This window comes from Lagenorhynchus albirostris, chromosome 11 (genome assembly GCF_949774975.1).
Source record: "Lagenorhynchus albirostris chromosome 11, mLagAlb1.1, whole genome shotgun sequence".
Lineage (NCBI taxonomy): Eukaryota > Metazoa > Chordata > Mammalia > Artiodactyla > Delphinidae > Lagenorhynchus > Lagenorhynchus albirostris.
This window is the reverse complement of record NC_083105.1, coordinates 12,604,867-12,623,856: the sequence shown is the minus strand read 5'-3', so window position 1 is coordinate 12,623,856 and position 18,990 is coordinate 12,604,867. Positions and strand designations below refer to the sequence as shown.

At 52.1% G+C, this 18,990-nt stretch overlaps 1 protein-coding gene across 2 annotated transcripts in view; it reads left to right on the top strand.

Moving 5' to 3' along the window:
* Positions 1-614: 614 nt before the first annotated feature.
* Positions 615-18,990, top strand: part of TOM1 (target of myb1 membrane trafficking protein) — a 45,367-nt gene continuing 26,991 nt past the window's right edge. Inside the window, exon 1 of one of the 2 annotated variants that reach the window (XM_060164556.1) lies at positions 615-771. In XM_060164556.1, the coding sequence (XP_060020539.1) occupies positions 720-771 (52 nt within the window). In that variant the 5' untranslated portion in view covers positions 615-719. The remainder of the gene's footprint in view (positions 772-18,990) is intronic. The other variant, XM_060164557.1, reaches the window with a different exon arrangement.

Sequence of the window (18,990 nt, the reverse complement as noted above, 5' to 3'; positions counted from 1 at the left end):
GATGGGTCCCAGGACCCACTCGTGACATCTGTGTGCTTTCTGCCACCTTGGGCTCTAGCCCGTCCCTAGCTGCAATTCACTGAGTTGGCTCTCAGTGTCAAGGTGTCGCAAAACCCTTGGCCCTTCCCTCCTATTTTGAGGTAACGGAATCTGGGCTGCAAAGAGGATACATTTTGCAGCCGGGAGACCTCGATCTCAAATAGGAAGAGTCTTCTCTGGGCAGGGAGACAACAGGCCAGAGAGGCTGTCAAACCCAGCAGTGGGTGTGTAGTCATAGTGAGGTCCTAGAGGCTAAAACTAAGAGCGAGAGCTGGAGTCTCAGCTTGCTGGGTAACCTTACCCAAATCATTTCCCTGGTCTGAGACTGGGTTTTCTGGGTGTGTAGAGATCAAAGACAACGCCCCTAATCCTTAAAAAGACGTGAAGGATGTGGCTTAGACCCAAGCGCCCCAGGCCCGCAGCCGCCCGACGTCGTGCGTGACGTCCACCGACGCCGAGTAAACCGCAGTGAAGTCATCGTCCTCCGCCTCGAGGCGCCGACCCTCCATGTCAGGGGCGGGGCCTGCGGCCGGCTCCAGACTCCCTCCGCCCCGCCCCAGCCGCGCCTCCTCGAGGACCGTCCGGCGCGTCACGTGACGGGTCCGGCGCTCGCGGTTGCTGTCAGCTGATTCCCCGGCTTGGTGGCAGTGGCAGTGGCAGCGGCAGCGGCAGCCGTGGCGATGGACTTTCTCCTGGGGAACCCGTTCAGCTCTCCAGTGGGACAGCGCATCGGTAAGTCCCCGGGGCCCGGCCCAACCCCAGCGCAGGGTTCCGCGCCCGGCACCGGCCCCCCGGCGCGCCTCCAGGTCCCCAGTTACACACCTGAGGGAGGCAGGGAGAGGAACGAGGCTTGAGTGTCTCTGCCTGACCTGGCCCCGCCCAGCCGCCCGCCTGCTTTGATTGACAAAAGCCGAGGTCCACTAAGAAGCCTCGGCTTGTGATGGATACCGACAGCAACCAATAGATAAAGAGAGAAGGCGGGTCCTGGCGGCCGCGACTCAGCCAATGTGCGGCTGCTAGGGTCGCTAATCAAGGGAGAAAGTTTGGGGGGTTAAAGGGACTGCGTGGTTTTGCAGTCCATGGGCCCCTCGAATGTTTCTCTCGTCGCCTACCCGGCGCAAGTCGCGCCGCCTGGGCCCTTGCCGTCTCATTCCTGTCTCACTCGGCGCTGCGGACACGGATACCTGAGAAGGGCTAGAAGTCCATTCTCCAGGACCAGGAGACAAGGGCTTGGCGGCTGGGTGGGCGTCTTGCTGGGAGGGGGACAGGGAGCCCTGCCTCCCCTGGGCCGGGGCTAGACGCTGAGGAACCCGCTCCATGAGGAAGCCAGGCCAAAGCTTCAGGACGTGCCGGCCTTGGCCGCCCTCACCAACCGGCATCAGATGGACCGCATGGAGTCGCAGACTCTGAGCTGGGAGTGATCTTAGAAACCACCTGATTCGGTCTCCCTCATTTCTCAGTAGAGGGGATGGCCAAGCCCTGTGGCAGAGACACAGGCTCACTCAGAGCCCAGATCTCCTGCATTTCTCGCCCCCTATTGACGGGAGACTTATTAGTTCTGTGACGTTGCCTCTGTAGGGAGGATTCCTCACCTGTGATTAGGGGATAATAATGATCCCTACCTCCGTGAGGTTGTTGTGTAGGTTAAACTCGTTAATAAATGTAAAGGACTTAGTGCCTGGCACGTGGCCGATGCTATATAAAAGAAAGTGGTAATATTTATTATTGTTACTGAGACACTGCCAAGTGAGGGTCTGGAATTCCTGAAAATGGCTGGACAGTTGGTCTCATAGGCAGTCATTTCTGCCCACCAACGCAGAGAGGACCCACAGGCCATGGCCCAAACCGCTAACACTTCTCCAGGGCAGTCTGGGTGTGCCTCCTTGCATGAAGAAGCCCAGGGCAGTACTTTGAAACTCTCTCCAACTTTTTGACAGTTTTTAGCCTTAAGTTCAAACTGGGAAAATTGGATCTTTTAGACAAGATATTCTTTCCATTCTTACTATCTTAGAAGCCAAACCTCGCTTAAGTCTGTTGACCCAGCTCTGTTGAAATCGCCCCCGTGGCCATTTGCGGCTCTTCTGAGGTTTTGTAATGAAATGTCTTCAAGAGGAGGCTGTCAGTAGAGAATTTACACACCAGGAAGCTCCTGGATGAGAGAGGGGAAGCTGTACCTCTCAGGGCCACCTCCCTGCCCCACCTACTACAGACACACACACACACACACACACACACACACACGCACAGGTGAGTCATTGTTTTGGAGCTGAAAAGAGAAGGCAGCTTGTCTCTCATCTTTATTTCTCTAGCTGGAGATACCACTGCTTTCATTACATGCCAAGTTTGAGAATTCCTACCCCTCCCCGCCCAAAAAAATTCTGGCTTTCAGAGTCAGCCACATGTGTCTGAGCCTCTCGAGAAAAGCTCATCTGGACTCTGGGCTTTAGATGGTCAAAGAAAACAGTTTCTTTTCTTACTCTGAAAGGTTGCCTGTCTTGGGCAAGAGATAACTCAGTCCAAAGAGTTACTAACCCTTAATACCTTAGAGCACAGAGCAAGGATTACTGCAGGAACAGTCCTTACCCTGGGGCTCTTGTGACCCAGGGCTCTCATCAGAATCCCCTGGAAGACTTGTTAAAGCATCGAAGGCTGGGCCCCATCCCCAGAGTTCATGACCCTATAGGTCTGAGATGGCCACTGGATTGGAGACCACACATTAAAACCCTCTGTTCTAGCCCATCCCCTTCATTTTATACAGGAGACTGAGGCCCAGAGAGAGGAGGTAGAGACTAGCACTCACCCAAGGACCCCAGTGAAGTGACAGGAAAGCTGAGATGAACTGCCCTGAGCCCCTGATATCTGAACCGAAGCTGAAGAAGCTCTAAAAGTAGGATTAAATGAAGAATGTCTGCCATTTGAGTTAATACCCTCAGTATTCCTTTTTTCTTTTCTTTTTTTGATAAAGAGATGGCAACAGCCCTGATTGGCTGTGATTACTATTACTAATGACCTAGTATTAGCTGCTTGCATTTCTGTAAACTGCAGGGGTGAAATAATCTCTTCTCAAGCCTGCCAACTCCATCTCTCTGTTGAGAGTAGAGTCCTGTCCAGTTGGCAGCCCTGAGCACAGTGGGTCCTGACGGTGTTAATCAGGGGTGAGTGTCTCTCAACTCACAAAGTCCCCAGCCACCCACCTACACCCCTTTGTGCTTGCTGCTCCCTCTGCCTGCTCCCGGTGCATCCTTCAAAGCCCCGGGCATCGTCACCTCCTCCCTGAGGCTTTCTCTGACCCCTTCAGATCCAGCCATTGCTTTTGTGCCCTCCCATCACCCTAGCTCTGCAGGCTCCCTCACTGTCTGCCTTTGGGCTCTGAGCCTCTGCTCCTTCCTGGGTGGAATGGGGGTTATACCAGCATCCACCTCTCAGGATGGTTGTGAGAGTGAAGTGAGCTGCTCCGTGGAGAGGGCCTGGCACATTGTCAGTGCTGGGGAAACATCATTGTCATTTTTATTATTTTCACCGTCATCACACCAATAAAGCACTGTCCCATTCTGATAGTAGTTGTGCATGTGTCTGTCTCCCCGGCTAGCCTGGGCTTCCTGAGGGCAGGTGCTGTACCTTACTGATCCAGACCCTTGGCTCTTAGCATGGTGCCTGGCGCATAGTAGGAGGAAAGAAAGGAGAAAAGGAAAGTAACAGTTTGTGAGCAAATGCCAGGTGCCACGCTGGTATCACGACCCTGTTGTCGAACCCAAGTTCGTGTGCCCAATGCACAGTGAGGCTAAACAAACCAAACAGTTTGGAGCAGTGAAAGGTTTATTGCGAGGGCTAAGCAAGGAGAATGGGCTGCTTGTGCTCAAAAGACCCAAACTCCCTGATGGTTTTCAGGGAGGAGTTTTTAAAGGCAAAATTGGTTGTGGGGTTGGGGGGAGTGCAGGGTCTATAACTTTCCTCTGATTGGTTGGTGGGGAGGTGACACGATGGTGCTCCAGGAATCTCAGGCATCAACCTTCTGGTTCCCTCCACTCTGGGGTCTGCTTGGGCAGACCTGAAGTCACCATCCTCCCCCTGGGTGGGACCCCTAGGTCCAGCAGAAGAACTCAGAGATTTGTATCAGATTGTTAAGTAAATCCCTCGAGGAGGAGCTGGGACTCTGCTTTATCGCTGCACCAGTGTTTCTTGACTGCCTTTCCTTTGTTTCTGCCTTCCCTCCCTTCCCTAATTAGTAACTGTTTGAATCTACACTTTGGCACTCGGGGAGATTTAGGAGGCTGAAGCCTTTTTCCCACAAACAAGAAATAAGGAAGGGAGGGAAGGGGGACACGGAAAAGCTTTTGTGCCCGGAAGGACCCCACAGGGTCCCGCTCAGTTTCAAAGCCCCCTTTTCTTTGATATTCGTCAGTCTTGAGGGGAACAGGTGTGGGACGAGAAAGGGAATAGTTTTGGATGGAGAGCTTAATCAGGAATTCGGCAGAGGACGTCGGTTTTAGGGAGACTCAGTTTCAACCCTGCAGGGTTTTGCTATTTTTTCCCATGTCACTAAAGGTAAGTCTGAAGGCAGGTGTCACTTCCCAAGGTCTCACAGCTCAGTAGAGTCTCTGGCTGCAAAGCTGAGGTCCTCTCTCGTCCCCTCACCACACTGCCTCTGGCTGATCAACACCTGTTTGGAATATGCGGCATCCCAGCCCTCCGACATACAGTTATTGTTTGACCCACAGACTAGCTTTTCTGATTGCAATGCACCCCTGGACCTGTGCACATTTCCACGTCACTCACCTGTCCACTAAAGAAAAATATGCACAACCTAAAAGTTGAGAATTATGTTTCATCTGGAGACCTTACTGAGGATTACAGCCTGCGAGGCAGCCTCTCAGCTAGCTCTGAGGGACTGCTCCAAAGAGGTGAGGGAGGAGCCAGGACATACAGGAGTTTTTGCTGGGGGGAAAAAAAGTAGTCAAACATAAAAAGATTACTGCTAATCACAAAAAACAGACATCTCAAGTTAATGATTTTAGCACTTTCCTCTGTGTGGGAAGATGCAAGAGTCTGGGCTTATTGAAATCAGTCCTTTGACATGCATCTTCAGTATCTAGTGCCAATATCCTGTTTTTCTCCATCCTGAATTCCACTCAGGTGCACCTTTGGTGAGGGGAGGGTGCTGCAGTGGCCAGAGGCTTGATGGCCACAGCTGCCTTTGTTTACAGAAATGGCGGGTGACGTTTTTTGTCCGCACACCCTTATCTATCAGGAGAGCTTCCCATTTCCCGTGGGCAGCAGCCTGGGGCTGAAAGGATCCCAGATAGCTGAGTACTAGCTGGTGTTGACACAGCCCTCTTCTTCCAAGGATTTAAAAACCCTTCCCAGGTATTCTCTGAGGACAGCCCTTACTGGCTGTGTCTTATAGAGAGACGTCAGAAGGCAACCCAAGAACCCCATATTCCACTTCAGACTGTCGGCTCACCCCTGGCACTTTGAACTAGAGATGCAGGTGACTCAGGAGAGCAAGCTGCAAGCAGCAGAGACTATAAACATGGGCAGTGCCTGGGGACCAGCCCCAGGCAGCGGGTGCGGGAGAACAAGATGGACCAGGTGGAGAGCCCAGAGCCTAAGACTGAGTCCTGGGCTGGACGGGAGAGGTGAAAGGTCGGGGAGAGCCACGCTTAGTTCCACAAAGGCCAAGCCAGGGCGGCCACCGGAAGGCATCATAGGTAAGAGACCATAGGCATTAGCAGGAAGAGAACACCTCGGGCCCTCGGGGCTGCCATTTTGGGAGTGATGAGTGGAAACCAAACTGGACACTCAAGCAAGGTTGTCAAGGGGATACCAGGCTGGGCGGCAGAGACCTGGGTCCAGCTGCAGTCACTGCTGACTATGTCACACTCCTTCTCCCCTGCCTCCCTTACCTGTCACACAGAGGTGCCACCGTCCTCCCTCTGTTTCCCAGAGAATTGAACAACTGAGGGGACGATGAGGACAGGAAGGATTGATGCTGGAGGAAAGAAGCACACGGCTGGGCATTGCGGAGGGGCGATAGAACCAACTGCACAGGCTTAGAGGGCAGAGTGGCCGGTTGCCAGAGGAGCTCAGTGCCAGCGCCTTTCACGGTGGGCCTGGCTGCCTTGTTTGGTGGTGAGCTCCCTAACCCTGGAGGTATGAAGGCAGAGGTTGGAGGGGAGGGAGGCTGTATGGAGGATGCTGCCTGGCTGGCAGGGTAGACTAGACCAGGATTTGCAGACTTTAAAGGGCCAGATAGTAAATATTTTGGATTTTATGGTCCATATGGCCTCTGCTGCAAACGGCTCAACTCTGCCCTCAGAGCACGACGGCAGACAGACAATAAGTCAATGAAAGGGCATGACTGTGTTCCAATCAAACTTTATTTATGGACGCTGAAATGTGAGTTTCATATAATTTTCACGGGTCATGAAATTTGTTCTTCTTTGGATTTTTTTCAACCATTTAAAAATGTAAAGACCATCCTTAGCTTGTGGGCCATGCAAAAGCAGACTGCATTTGGCACGTGGGTTTATAGTTTGCTGACCTCTTAGCCAGAGGCAGAATGGTTAAGTTCTTTGTTCTTCAAACTGGGGTCGCAGAGCACCCCTGTCAGAGATGTTTGAGGATGCTCCAGCCCTGGACCCCCTGAGTCAGAATCTCTACCACTTCCCACTCTGTGCCGTGGGGAGCCCTTGCATCTTGAAGCTCCAACTCCTTGATCCATAAGTGCTGGCGCCAGGTTAGAACCCAGAATTTCTGTCTTAAGGATAACAGGGACTAATGTCTAGAAAGGGCTTTGTGTCAGCTAGCCGCATGGTACACAGTAAGGCATCCAGGATGTGCTCCTGAGTCAGGCCAGGTGGTCTGAGTCCTGGTTTATCCTTCCCCTGCTTTGTTACCTGGAGCAAGTTACTTAACCTCTCTGTTCTCCAATTCCCTGTCTAAAAAATAAGGCTAATAATAGCACGTATCAGTTGGGATTGCTGCATTGCTGTGTTGGGAAATTGTAGTATTGTCACGTTGTGAAGCATTTGGCCTGGTGCCCGCCAGACTGTAATTGTCCATAATTGTTAGCTGTTGTGATTTTTTACCCGGTATTATCATCATTGCTGGGATGTAGTCTAAGTTCGAGGCAGAGCCCAGGTGCCCACCCAGGGCCCTGGCTCCAGCACAGCCTCTGTCTGGTCTTGGTGTCACTGGGAATGAGCAGTCGCAGGCTGGGTGGCAGCCACAGCCACAGGCAGGTCAGGTTTCAGGCTGCGGGGTGGAGCCGGTTCTCACTTGGGAATTAAAGCCTTTGCCTGACCCTACAGATGGAACTGGTGAATAGGTTTTGTTCCCTCCCTGAGCTCAAAGAAATAAGAGTAAAGTCCTGGAATTCCGTCCTTCTGGTTTCAGAAAAAAACAAAAACCCTCAGTGTCTTCTATTTAGCTTGGGACCATCACCCCGTGAGAAGCAGGAGGATTCAGGACAAGTTAACTCTTTACCTTCTTACCAAGGAGGCCTCGGTCTAGGCTAGCACTCTCCAGACTTCTGCCCTTCGTGTACCACCTTTATGATATGTGTCTGCCCTTCATGTACCACCTTTAGTTTTATTTTCAGAGTGTTTTCCTTTTGTTCACTCACTTTTTAAATTTGACCTTATCCTGTGTAATTATATCCTGAAATCATGACTTTGATAAGCTAGTTTGTGTTTTTTCCCTTCTACTCGACATTCAAGTAAATAGGTAACTCTAAAAATGTCTTTACGTTTGCCCATGAGCGCACCTAGCATGTTCCCAGGTGGCACGTTTTGACCACGGGGACGTAAGCAGTCTGAATAGGGTCAGAGCTTAGACCCTGCATCAGAAGATGTGGGTTCAAGTGCCAGCTCCTCCCCTTCCCAGCCGCATCCCGCAGGCAAGTGACAGAACCTCCGCCCCCACGGAGGTGGGAAGCTTGACAACTGAGAAAGCACCAAAAAGTGCCACAGAGAGCCAAGCAGCTGTGCAAGACCCATGGGGAGCACCTGGGCTTTGCTCCTGCAGGGGAGGTAGAGAAAGGAAGGAGGGAGCGGGGGGGGGGGGGGGGGGGGGAGGAGCCAGCGAGGCCACACAGGCTGAGACCAGGAGAACTGAAGGACAGACAGAGGTGTCCCCTGTTCCAGTGGAACTTGTTTGTATTGATGCAGGATAAACCCTTGGGGTGGTTAACTTCATGTATCAACTTGGCCAGGCCATGGTACCCAGATATTTAGCCAAACGTTAATCTAGATGTTTATATGAAGGTATTTTTTAGATGAAATGAACATTTAAGTCAGACTTTGAGAAAAGCAGATGACTGTCCGTAGTGTGTGTGTGTCTCATCCAATCTGTTGAATAGAAGAATGACTGGCCTCCCAACAAGAGGGAATTCTGCCAGCAGACGACCTTTGGACTTAAGCTGCATCTGTCCTCTGGGTCTTCAGCCTGCTGGTCTACCCGGCAGATTTTGAACTTCCCAAGCCTCCATAATAGCACGAGCAATTCCTTAAATCTCTCGATAGGTACGTACATACCTACATACATACATTTGTCAGTAACATCTTTTACATTCGTGAGTTGGGGGAACAAAAAAAGAATGTCATATACACCTTGGCCAGCCCCTTCACGCCTCTCTACTTTCATGGCCTTGCTCCTTCTTACCTAGATAGTTTTTTAAAAGCCATCCTTCATCTAACTGAAATTTTCTTCAGTTAGGTACTATAGTTAGTTATATCAACTTTAAAATTGTGGGTTGCCAAAGTTATGCCTCTGTAAAGTATTTTAGAGTTCCTCCTGTGGCCTGTGGTTACAAAATGGCAGGGGAGAGGCAGCCAGGGCTTTGAGGAAGGATGGCTCAGCAGCTTAGGAGACTGATGGAACTTTCCATGCTAGGTCTGGAAAGAGCTATTCGTTTGGAAAATAGGCTTCAGGACAGTGCTGGCTGGGGAAAAATGAATGGCTCCTGCATGTATGTGATTTAAAAATCTATTTTATGGGAATGCTTGAAATTTTCACACAGTGATTTTTAGGTTGATATTTTTGTAGTTGGTAACGTTTGTTTTGGTGTTAGCTGTTGTGCTAGGTGGGATGCAAAGCACATGAAGTGCATTCTCTCATTTCCTCCTCACATAACGCCAGAAGGTGAGTGCTTTAGTTATCCCTATTTTGCAGGGGAGGAATGAGGGTACAGAGAGGCTAAGGAATTCACTCAGGGACACACAGCTAGTGAGTGCTCCAGTCAGGACTTGCACTGGGATTTGTCTGTGTCCAGATCCCACTCTCCTAACTTTCCCGCCTCATTGCTTCCCCTTAGAATTGAAAGGGACCTGGCGGGTTTCCTTTAGAGTGAAAATGTCTGGGTTCAGGGTCCATCTAGGATGAGTTTGTTCCTAATGGTTCTTTCTGTATTTCTCCACCCACCACCCCAACCTTCAGCATATTGGTTTCCTCCTCTTGCTAGCCCCCACGTAACAGAGAGCACAGGTGAAGGCACCCTCTGGTGCTGCCTCTGTTATCAGGAGAGGAAAAACTTCCCCAGGAGCCACTGGGAAGAAAATTCCACCCACACCTCAGTGGCCAGAACACAGGGCCTCTTCTGGCTGCAAGGGAGGCTAGAAAAGCTAAACAGTGTGGGCCAGTGGAGAGTGTCTCTCACAGCAACAAGCTCTGCAGGAGTCAGTTCCATGCAGTAGAGTCGATAAACATCCAATGTAGTCACAGGGTGAATTAACACAAATACCATATCCCACGTGGGCAGGTGAGTGGGTTCCCACACTGTTTCCAGGAGGACAGCACAGCTGGGCGGTGTCCCAGGGGGATCAGTGGGAACGGTGAAGGCTCTAGAAGTCACTTCCAGAATGGAGTGGTCACAGGAACTGAGGATGGTAACGTGGAGGTCAGATGAAGGAGGCACACGGTGCTTTTTTAAAAACATTTGCAGGACTGCTGAGCTGAAGAAAGATTAGGATTTCTGCACAACCGCTACTAAGGGATCAATGAGGCCAAAGGGTGGGAGTACTTCATTTAAATTAAAGTGCTCTAAGGGCTTATGGTCGTGGTGAATACGGCCTCATCCTTCATTCAGTCATTCATCAAACACATCCTGCAGGTTTTTCACAGGCCCGGTCATCCTGTGTGGTGTAGAGAATTCAAGGACTCACAAGCTGTAACCTCCACCCTTGAGCTCACAGCCTAATGAGAGAGACGTAGAAACAAAGAAGTAAACGCTATAGGGTTATTGTAACACTAAGCAGAGCTTGTGGTTGTGGTGTGCGCAGAGTGCTGTTGGCCCAGCATGGAGGGGAAGGCCCTCTGAGGGTCAGGGCAGGCCCCGCAGGGACCAGCGGGCAGAAGGCCCAGGCGATGGGAGGAGGAAGCGGGGAGAAGGCCGGTCTGCACGCCGCAGGCGCCACCAGGCTTCGGGGTACCTCGGCTGCAAGTGACCGAGAGACAGGCGAGCTGGCCCCACGCGCTGGGCTTACTTGGCAAGAAGTCGGAAGGTCGGCAGTTCCAGGATTGGTCTCACAGATCCACGATGTATTGCAACGCCCAGGCTTTTTCTTTCTCTGTCCTGAATATGTTGGCTTTGTGTCCTGAGCGTGTCACCTCGGCCCGAGCTCCAGGCGCCGTTCTCCCATGCTGGCTCCCAGAAGAGAGGAGACCGGGGGGTGGGGGGGTGGACAAGGCTCTCCCCTCCCTGACAAGGCCCCGCCGACACCCTGTACTCCCCAGGGATCCGGACTGGGTAGCTCACCCACTCCTGGACCGGGCTCTGGCAAAGGGGAGAGGGGTTGCTGCTTTGGGTGGGGAAGAGGAAGGAGCGGCTGGGGGGCAGGCTAGGGGGTGTCTGTGCCTGATTCCCTCTGTCTGGCTTTGAAGACTGGTCTGCCAAGCCATTGGCATCATTGCCTTTCTCCTCCGGCTGCCTTGCTCCCTCCTGACCCTCAGCCTGCCTTGGGCTCCTGGATCTTTCCCCGTCTCAGCACGGCCTTTTCTCCCTCCCTCAGGTCCTTCAGACTGACCCTCAGGCCCCTCGTCTCTGCTCTTCTTCCCGTCATCCCTGAGGTTTCATCACGGATTCATTCATTCAGCACATGCTCTTCCTCTACCAGGAATGTCCCTCCTCACCTTCCCCAGCCTGGCAGCTTGTGCTCTGTGCTCAGTTCAGTCGGCACCTCCTCACCGCAGCCTTCCCGGTTCCCCTGAGGTGCTGACCCCCTGCTCCCGGCTCCCACAGCGCCCCAGACTGACCTCAGTCACATCACCTGTCATTTTGCACTGAACACGCCTGTCCAGCTGTTCTCACTGACCGCTGTAGGGCCTCCCTAAGGGCAGGGGTTCTCTTCTCCCTCTTTGCCTCTCTAGCACCTGGCACAGTAGCTGCTCCGAGCGTGTCGTAGGACGGAGAATAGACGGGCGGGAAGAGGGCATCTAGGAGGCAGCTGGGGGGCAGATGGGATAAAGGGGCACTGGGCAAGGGATGGAGGCAGCTGGTGGGTGGGGGGAGTGGAGTCGAGCAAAAGGGTGGGTACTACTTACAGCAGATTCCAAACAGCATATCATTTCGTTCATAAATATTTCAGCGTGTCTCTTAAGGGCATGGAATAGGATTCCCATGTAGGAACCAACAAACAAGCCATAATCACAATACCATTACACAATTTAAAAATAAATTATGCAGATGTGTTTTTTAAAGCCTGAGAACAGTAAAGACTAGAAGGAAATCTCAGAGGTTCACCATGGTTCCTTTGAGTGACGTTAATAGGTGGCCGTTACACTGGAAAGATGACATTCCATGAATGTGGACTAAAAACAAAACGGCTGTGGGCACCTTTGCAGGGGTGCCAGTCATGGGAGAAGGATCTCGAAAGAGGGCCCCCATGGGAGCTCTGGGTAGAGCTGACGCACCGTGTCACTGCTTTCTTGATCACAGTCAGCTAATTCCCATTCTATCCCTATCCCCCGGGTGGGTGAGCCCTGCCCTAGACCTGGTCATAGTTAAGGTGGGACTAGGGCTGCTATCGGCCTTGACCTTTAAGACAGTTCCTTACTATTTACAAACCATATTTCATTGAATCTAGAAAGAAAAATCTACCAACTGAGCTCTGACGGGTCATCGTTTGTAAGAAACATCCCAATATCAGAGGGGCTCAAGAGTGGACAAGGGGGGAATTCCCTGGCGGTCCAGTGGTTAGGACTCCGCACTTTCACTGCCAGGGCCCAGGTTCGATCCCTGGTCAGGCAACTAAGATCACGCAAGCCATGTGGCGTGGCCAAAAAAAAAGAAGAGTGGACAAGGGAGCTTAGGGTCAGTGAAACATGAGGAATGTTCCCTGGGATGGGGTGGGGACGGGTGCTCAGCACTGAACTGGGGCGGCAAGGGGGCCTCGAGGCTCGGCCGCTCCTTCCGCAGACGTTGGCCGAACCTCTACCCTCCTTCCCACCAGAGGGTAGGCCCCGGTGAGACAGAGATGTCCCCGGAGCTCAGGGTCCAGCCGAGGCAGGCGGGGGCAGAGCAGAGGGAGAGCACACGGGTCCAGAGGCCCCCGGGCCCGTCTCTGCATCCCTGTACTCCACTGCCAGGTGTGGGCATCAGCTGTGCCCACACGTGGTGGCGGCTGTAGGGCAGTAACAAGAGGTCCACGCAGCGTCCTGCGCAGGCTGACATGCAGCGAAGGCCGGTCATTTGGTCGCTGTTGTCCACAGTGTTACTGCCGCAGTGAGGGATGAGGCCTGGCACGGTTTGCCCAGTTGGAGGTGACACTGCGGGGCTGACACTGGGGTAGGGCCTTAAAAGCCGTCCCCATCGGCTCATCTGAATCTCAGCCCCTCTGCTGTCTCAGTGCCTGCTCTTTTCCGTCGGGGCATTTTTGCCGTCTGTAATGTCACTTGTGGCCGCCCACCAGACTGTAGACTTCCCAAGGGCAGGACCTGGTTGGTTTTGCTCTCTGACGTCTCCCAGGGCCTACGTGACACATGCTGAGTATGTTCGAGAGGCACATAATCTAGTGGTTAAGGGTACGGATTTGGGAACCAGACCTCTTTGGGTTCAAACCTCTGCTCTGCAACGTACAAGCTGTGTGACCATGGGCAAGCCACTGGCCTCTCTGTGCCCCTCAGCGTACCCATCCTCTGCCTTAGGGGCTGTGGTGAGGGCCGGCGGAGCTGCTGTGAAGTGCAGAGCCCCGTGTTTGGTGTGTGGTGACAGCCCAGCGAGTCAGTGTGGTGGGCCGGTGGGGGGTGGTCTCGTCATCACCTGTGAACCAGTGCCGGCCTGAAGGGGAGCCGGGCATCCCAGGCAGAAGCCCCAACGCCTGAAAGAACAAGGTCCGCAAAGGGAGGGAGAACAACACAGTGGGTCGGGGCTGAGCTCAGCCCCAGCTGTCCCTCTCAGCCCCTGAAAAGGTCCGGTTTTTGACCCTCAGGCAGTGGGGGGTCATGGATGACATTTAGACAGAGAAAAGCACTGGTTGGATTTATGTTGGAAGAGGAGAGTGTGGAGGTGACGGTCCAGGTCTGGGTGGGAGACAGTGCCTGAGCCAGGGCCGTGGCCGTGATGATGGGGGCGTTGAGCAACTGGAACCCTCCGCTGGAACCCCGGTGGGTGAACATGCAGGGTGGTGGGGAGAAGGCTCTAGGCTGTTGCCCTTGGGCTGACCTGGCAGGAGGTGGTCAGTGTGACTCACATCCACAGTGCTGACCACGGGTCCCCTGATTGCCGCAGAAATGGCTTCCTGCAAAGCAGGGCTTCCCCAGTGGCTGAGAGGGCAGGCTCGCCAGATACCCAGGGTGCCCCCGAGGACGCGCAGGCTGACACCAGGGCCCCGGGGCTGGAGAGTGTCTGGTGGCCACTCTTTGCTGCTCTCGGTCCAAGTCACAGTCATGGGACTTAGCAGTGACCCGTCGCTGCCCTTTAGCTGACACCATACGTACATTGTCTGGCTGAAGAGTCCCAACACCTGTGAGGGAGGCAGTCAGTCTTCTCCTGGTTTCACAGATGAGGAAACCGAGTCTCCGAGGCTCGGATCCTTGCGCGTGGCGTCCGAGTTCAGAGGTGGGGCCAGGCTCATCCCACTCCAAAGCTGTGCCACCGCCCAGCCCAGCTGTGCGGGCACCAGCCCCACGTGGAGAGGACAGAGCAGACAGAAGGACAGGTGGACCCCATCCACCGCCCGCCAGCCCCCGACGACAGCAGGTGGTTTGCAGGGCCCAGCTTCCTCAGGAGCTGGGGACAAGGGCAGCGCCTCCGAAGGTTACCGCCAACAGCCCAGAGCTGGACAAGTCAGCGGGCTGTCTTTTAGAACTGGTAACCATTGTCAGTGTTTTTATCCCCTCTTCTTAAAATAGCCAGCTGAGTTACTTTTGTGGTTAAAACCAAAAATAGAACACATATCCCCAGATTCCTGTGGGTTTAAATTTCTGCCCTTAACGGAGCATGCCTGCCCCTTGGACATGTTTATTAAGGAAGTCTTAGACTTCTCCCAGATCTGAGGGGAGGGGTCTGGGTACACCTCTCTTCTGGAATTGATCAGATGGCTCTTGTCTCTCTTCTGCCCTTCCTCCTCTTCCTCTCCACCCCCCCCCCACACCTATTTAGACTGACTGAAGCTCCCCCCTTTCCCCCGACTCCCTCCAAAAAACTCCATCCTCTTAATGGCTCTGCCCACGACTGGCACTCAGGACTAAAGAACTTGGCACCTGTACTCAGGTTAGCATCAGACTCGCGCTCCAGGGGTCCTGACGCATCCACCTTGGTTCCTTGGGATGGCTTGCCTCTTATTCATAAATGTCCCAGCTGCCCCCTTAGCAGCCCGCTGGCCGTTCCAAAATGATCATAATCCCTTCTGAAACCCCGCCCTTCTCTCCCACAGGAGAAGGGAGGTGCCCATCGTTTTCAGCGGTCACTGGGGGAGGTCATAGGGGATCCAATGGTGGAACCACTGAGAGGGCTGCTAGTGGAGGAGGGGGCAGATGGCCTGAGGGGTCCAGGCGGATCCTTCTGGAAAAGCAGAGCTCCCTGACTCCTGATGGGAGGCGGGGGCAGTGGCATCCACAGCCATCCTCCCTTTGCACCATGTGTGACCTCTCCAGGCCTCAGGTTCCTCATTAGACAAGGGCAATAGTGTAGCCTTATAGGTGTGAGGGTTGAATCACCTTCTTTACATAAACAGCTAACAGCTAACAAATGCTTGGTGTTACCTAGCATCTAACTTGGGAAGTTAAAATATTCCCGTTGTGGAAGGGCCCAGCTGGGGGCAAGGGAGCCTTTGAAGGGGCATGGGAGGGACACAGTCACTTTCAAGCTCCAGAAGGTTCACTCTGGGTCAGCATGGAGGACGCGTGGGGGCAGGGAGGCAGGAGGAGCCGGGGCGTGGCTGACGAGGGCGGGGCGGTGGCCCAGCTGGGGCAGTGGCCCAGGGCAGGGCGGGAAGGGAAGGCCCAGGATGGAGAGAGCCTCAGGGGCTGGAACTGGCAGGACTCAGGGGCCCCTTAGAGGCGGTCGGGAGTCAGGTTGGCGAATCCCCCAGGCCAGGAAGTCACTGACACGCGGCTTCCGAAGGAGGAGTAGTTCTGCGTGGTTGACCAGCCGCCATCCCCCAGACCCTCCAAAGCAGGGCCCAGCCCCCCGCTCAGGAGGCACTTGTCCAGCTCTCTTTGGTTCTTCTTATGTGGTTCAGTATGTGTGTGACTCCCAGGGGTGGGAGTGTGGCCCAAAGAAGCCACACCCAGGACATAGTTGTGGGATGAGCGAGTCCATCTTTCACCCATTTAAAGGGCAACCTTTCTCATCCCCTCTCTCAGCCCTAACCCAGGAGCAAAGCAACCCACCCTGCTGCTGGGTCCATACCTGGATGCCTCAGCTGCCTGGCATGTGTCCTGGGCCACCCTGGCATCCATCCAGCCCGCAGGACCCAAGGGGGACCCAGGGTGGAACTGAAGTCAGGCCAGTTTCAAAACCAGGGTCATGGAAGCACCGTCGCAGGAGCTGACTGTGCCAGCCCAGCCCAGGCTCTGCCCACAGGATGGGGCTGCCTGCCCAGCTGGAAGAGGGCCCGCCCGGCCACACGGAGTCTGCCCCGTCTACCCTGACGGGCCTGGCTCGGAGTGCGGCTTCTCTGGGCACCGCAGGCCAGGGACCGTGTCCATCTGTCCACACCGCATCCCCAGTGCCTAGAGCAGGCCTGCCACGTCAGTAGCTGTGCGACGGACGCGTGAGGGGTCTCACCCGAGAGCAGGGTGGTGAGAGAGCCTCCCTTGCACCATCGCGTGGAATAAGAGCTCCGTGTGCCCGGTCCATCGGGGCTCCTGGGAGGTGCCCACAGAGCTATGCCCGCGGGTGCACTCAGGCCGCGGGTGTGAGGGCTCCGAGCCTGGAGCCAGGTTTTGAAGCCGAAGACACAGCTGTGATGGGGGAACTTGGCTACTGCCCTAAACGCTGATCCAACCGACGGTTAAAAACTCGTGTGTGGTCCTGACAGACCCGCAGGAGTAACGTGCGGGGCGGAATCTTGCCTGAGACAAGCAGAGTATGGAATTGTCTCTGCACACTCTGCTGGAACTTGGTCTTTTTCTTTTTTTTTTTTTAACATCTTTATTGGAGTATACTTGCTTTACAGTGTTGTGTTAGTTTCTGCTGTATAACAAAGTGAATCAGCTATATGCATACGTATATCCCCATATCCCCTCCCTCTTGCGTCTCCCTCCCGCCCTCCCTATCCCACCCCTCTAGGTGGTCACAGAGCACCAGGCTGATCTCCCTGTGCTATGCGGCTGCTTCCCACTAGCCATTTATTTTACATTTGGTAGCGGCTATGTGTCCATGCCACTCTCTCACTTCGTCCCAGCTTACCCTTCCCCCCTCTCCGTGTCCTCAAGTCCATTCTCTACGTCTGTGTCTTTATTCCTGTCCTGCCCCTAGGTTCATCAGAACCAATTTTTTTTTTTTAGATTCCATATATATGTGTTAGCATACGGTATTTGTTTTTCTCTTACTGACTTACTTCACTCTGTATGACAGACTCTAGGTCCATCCACCTCACTACAAGTAATTCAATTACCTTTCTTTATATGGCTGAGTAATATTCCATAGTATGTATGTGCCACATCTTCTTTACCCATTCATCTGTCGATGGACACTTAGGTTGCTTCCATGTCCTGGCTATTGTAAACAGTGCTGCAATGAACATTGTGGGTACATGTCTCTTTTTGAATTATGGTTTTCTCAGGGTATGTGCCCAGTAGTGGGATTGCTGGTTCATATGGTAGTTCTATTTTTAGTTTTTTAAGGACCCTCCATACTGTTCTCCATAGTGGCTGTAACAATTTACATTGCCACCAACAGTGCAGGAGGGTTCCCTTTTCTCCACACCCTCTCCAGCATTTATTGTTTGTGCACATTTTGATGATGGCCATTGTGACTGGTGTGAGGTGATACCTCATTGTAGTTTTGATTTGCATTTCTCTAATGATTAGTGATGTGAGCATCTCTTCATGTGTTTGTTGGCAATCTGTATATCTTCTTTGGAGAAATGTCTATTTAGGTCTTCTGCCCATTTTGGGGTTGGGTTGTTTGTTTTTTTGATATTGAGCTGCATGAGCTGCTTGTATATTTTGGAGGTTAATCCTTCGTCAGTTGCTTCCTTTGCAAATATTTTCTCCCACTCTGAGGGTTGTCTTTTCGTCTTGTTTATGGTTTCCTTTGCTGTGCAGAAGCTTTTAAGTTTCATTACGTCCCATTTGTTTATTTTTGTTTTTATTTCCATTCCTCTAGGAGGTGGGTCTAAAAGGACCTTGCTGTGATTTATGTCATAGAGTGTTCTGCCTATGTTTTCCTTTTTATAGTGTCTGGCCTTCCATTTAGGTCTTTAATCCATTTTGAGTTTATTTTTGTGTATGGTGTTAGGAAGTGTTCTAATTTCATTCTTTTACTTGTAGCTGTCCAGTTTTCCCAGCACCACTTATTGAAGAGGCTGTCTTTTCTCCATTGTATACTCTTGCCTCCTTTATCAAAGATAAGGTGACCATATGTGTGTGGGTTTATCTCTGGACTTTCTATCCTGTTCCATTGATCTTTCTGTTGTTGTGCCAGTACCATACTGTCTTGATTACTGTAGCTTTGCAGTATAGTCTGAAGTCCGGGAGCCTGATTCCTCCAGCTCCATTTTTCTTTCTCAAGATTGTTTTGGCTATTCGGCGTCTTTTGTGTTTCCATACAAATTGTGCAGTTTTTTGTTCTAGTTCTGTGAAAAATGCCATTGGTAGTTTGATAGGGATTGCATTGAATCTGTAGATTGCTTTGGGTAGTAGAGTCATTTTCACAATGTTGATTCTTCCAATCCAAGAACATAGTATATCTCTCCATCTGTTTGTATCATCTTTAGTTTCTTTCATCAGTGTCTTATAGTTTTCTGCATACTATAAGAGTTTTTATCATAAATGGGTGTTGACTTTTGTCAAAAGCTTTTTCTGCATCTATTGAGATGATCATATGGTTTTTCTCCTTCAGTTTGTTAATATGGTTTATCAATCACATTGATTGATTTGCATATATTGAAGAATCCTTGCATTCCTGGGATAAAACCCACTTGATCATGGTTTATGATCCTTTTAATGTGCTGTTGGATTCTGCTTGCTAGTATTTTGTTGAGGATTTTTGCACCTATGTTCATCAGTGGTATTGGCCTGTAGTTTTCTTTTTTTGTGACATCTTTGTCTGGTTTTGGTATCAGGGTGATGGTGGCCTCGTAGAATGAGTTTGGGAGTGTTCCTTCTCTGCTATATTTTGGAAGAGTTTGAGAAGGAAGCTCTTCTCAAATGTTAGCTCTTTAATAAATGTTTGATAGAATTCCCCTGTGAAGCCATCTGGTCCTAGGCTTTTGTTTGTTGGAAGATTTTTAATCACAGTTTCAATTTCAGTGCTTGTGCTTGGTCTGTTTATATTTTCTATTTCTT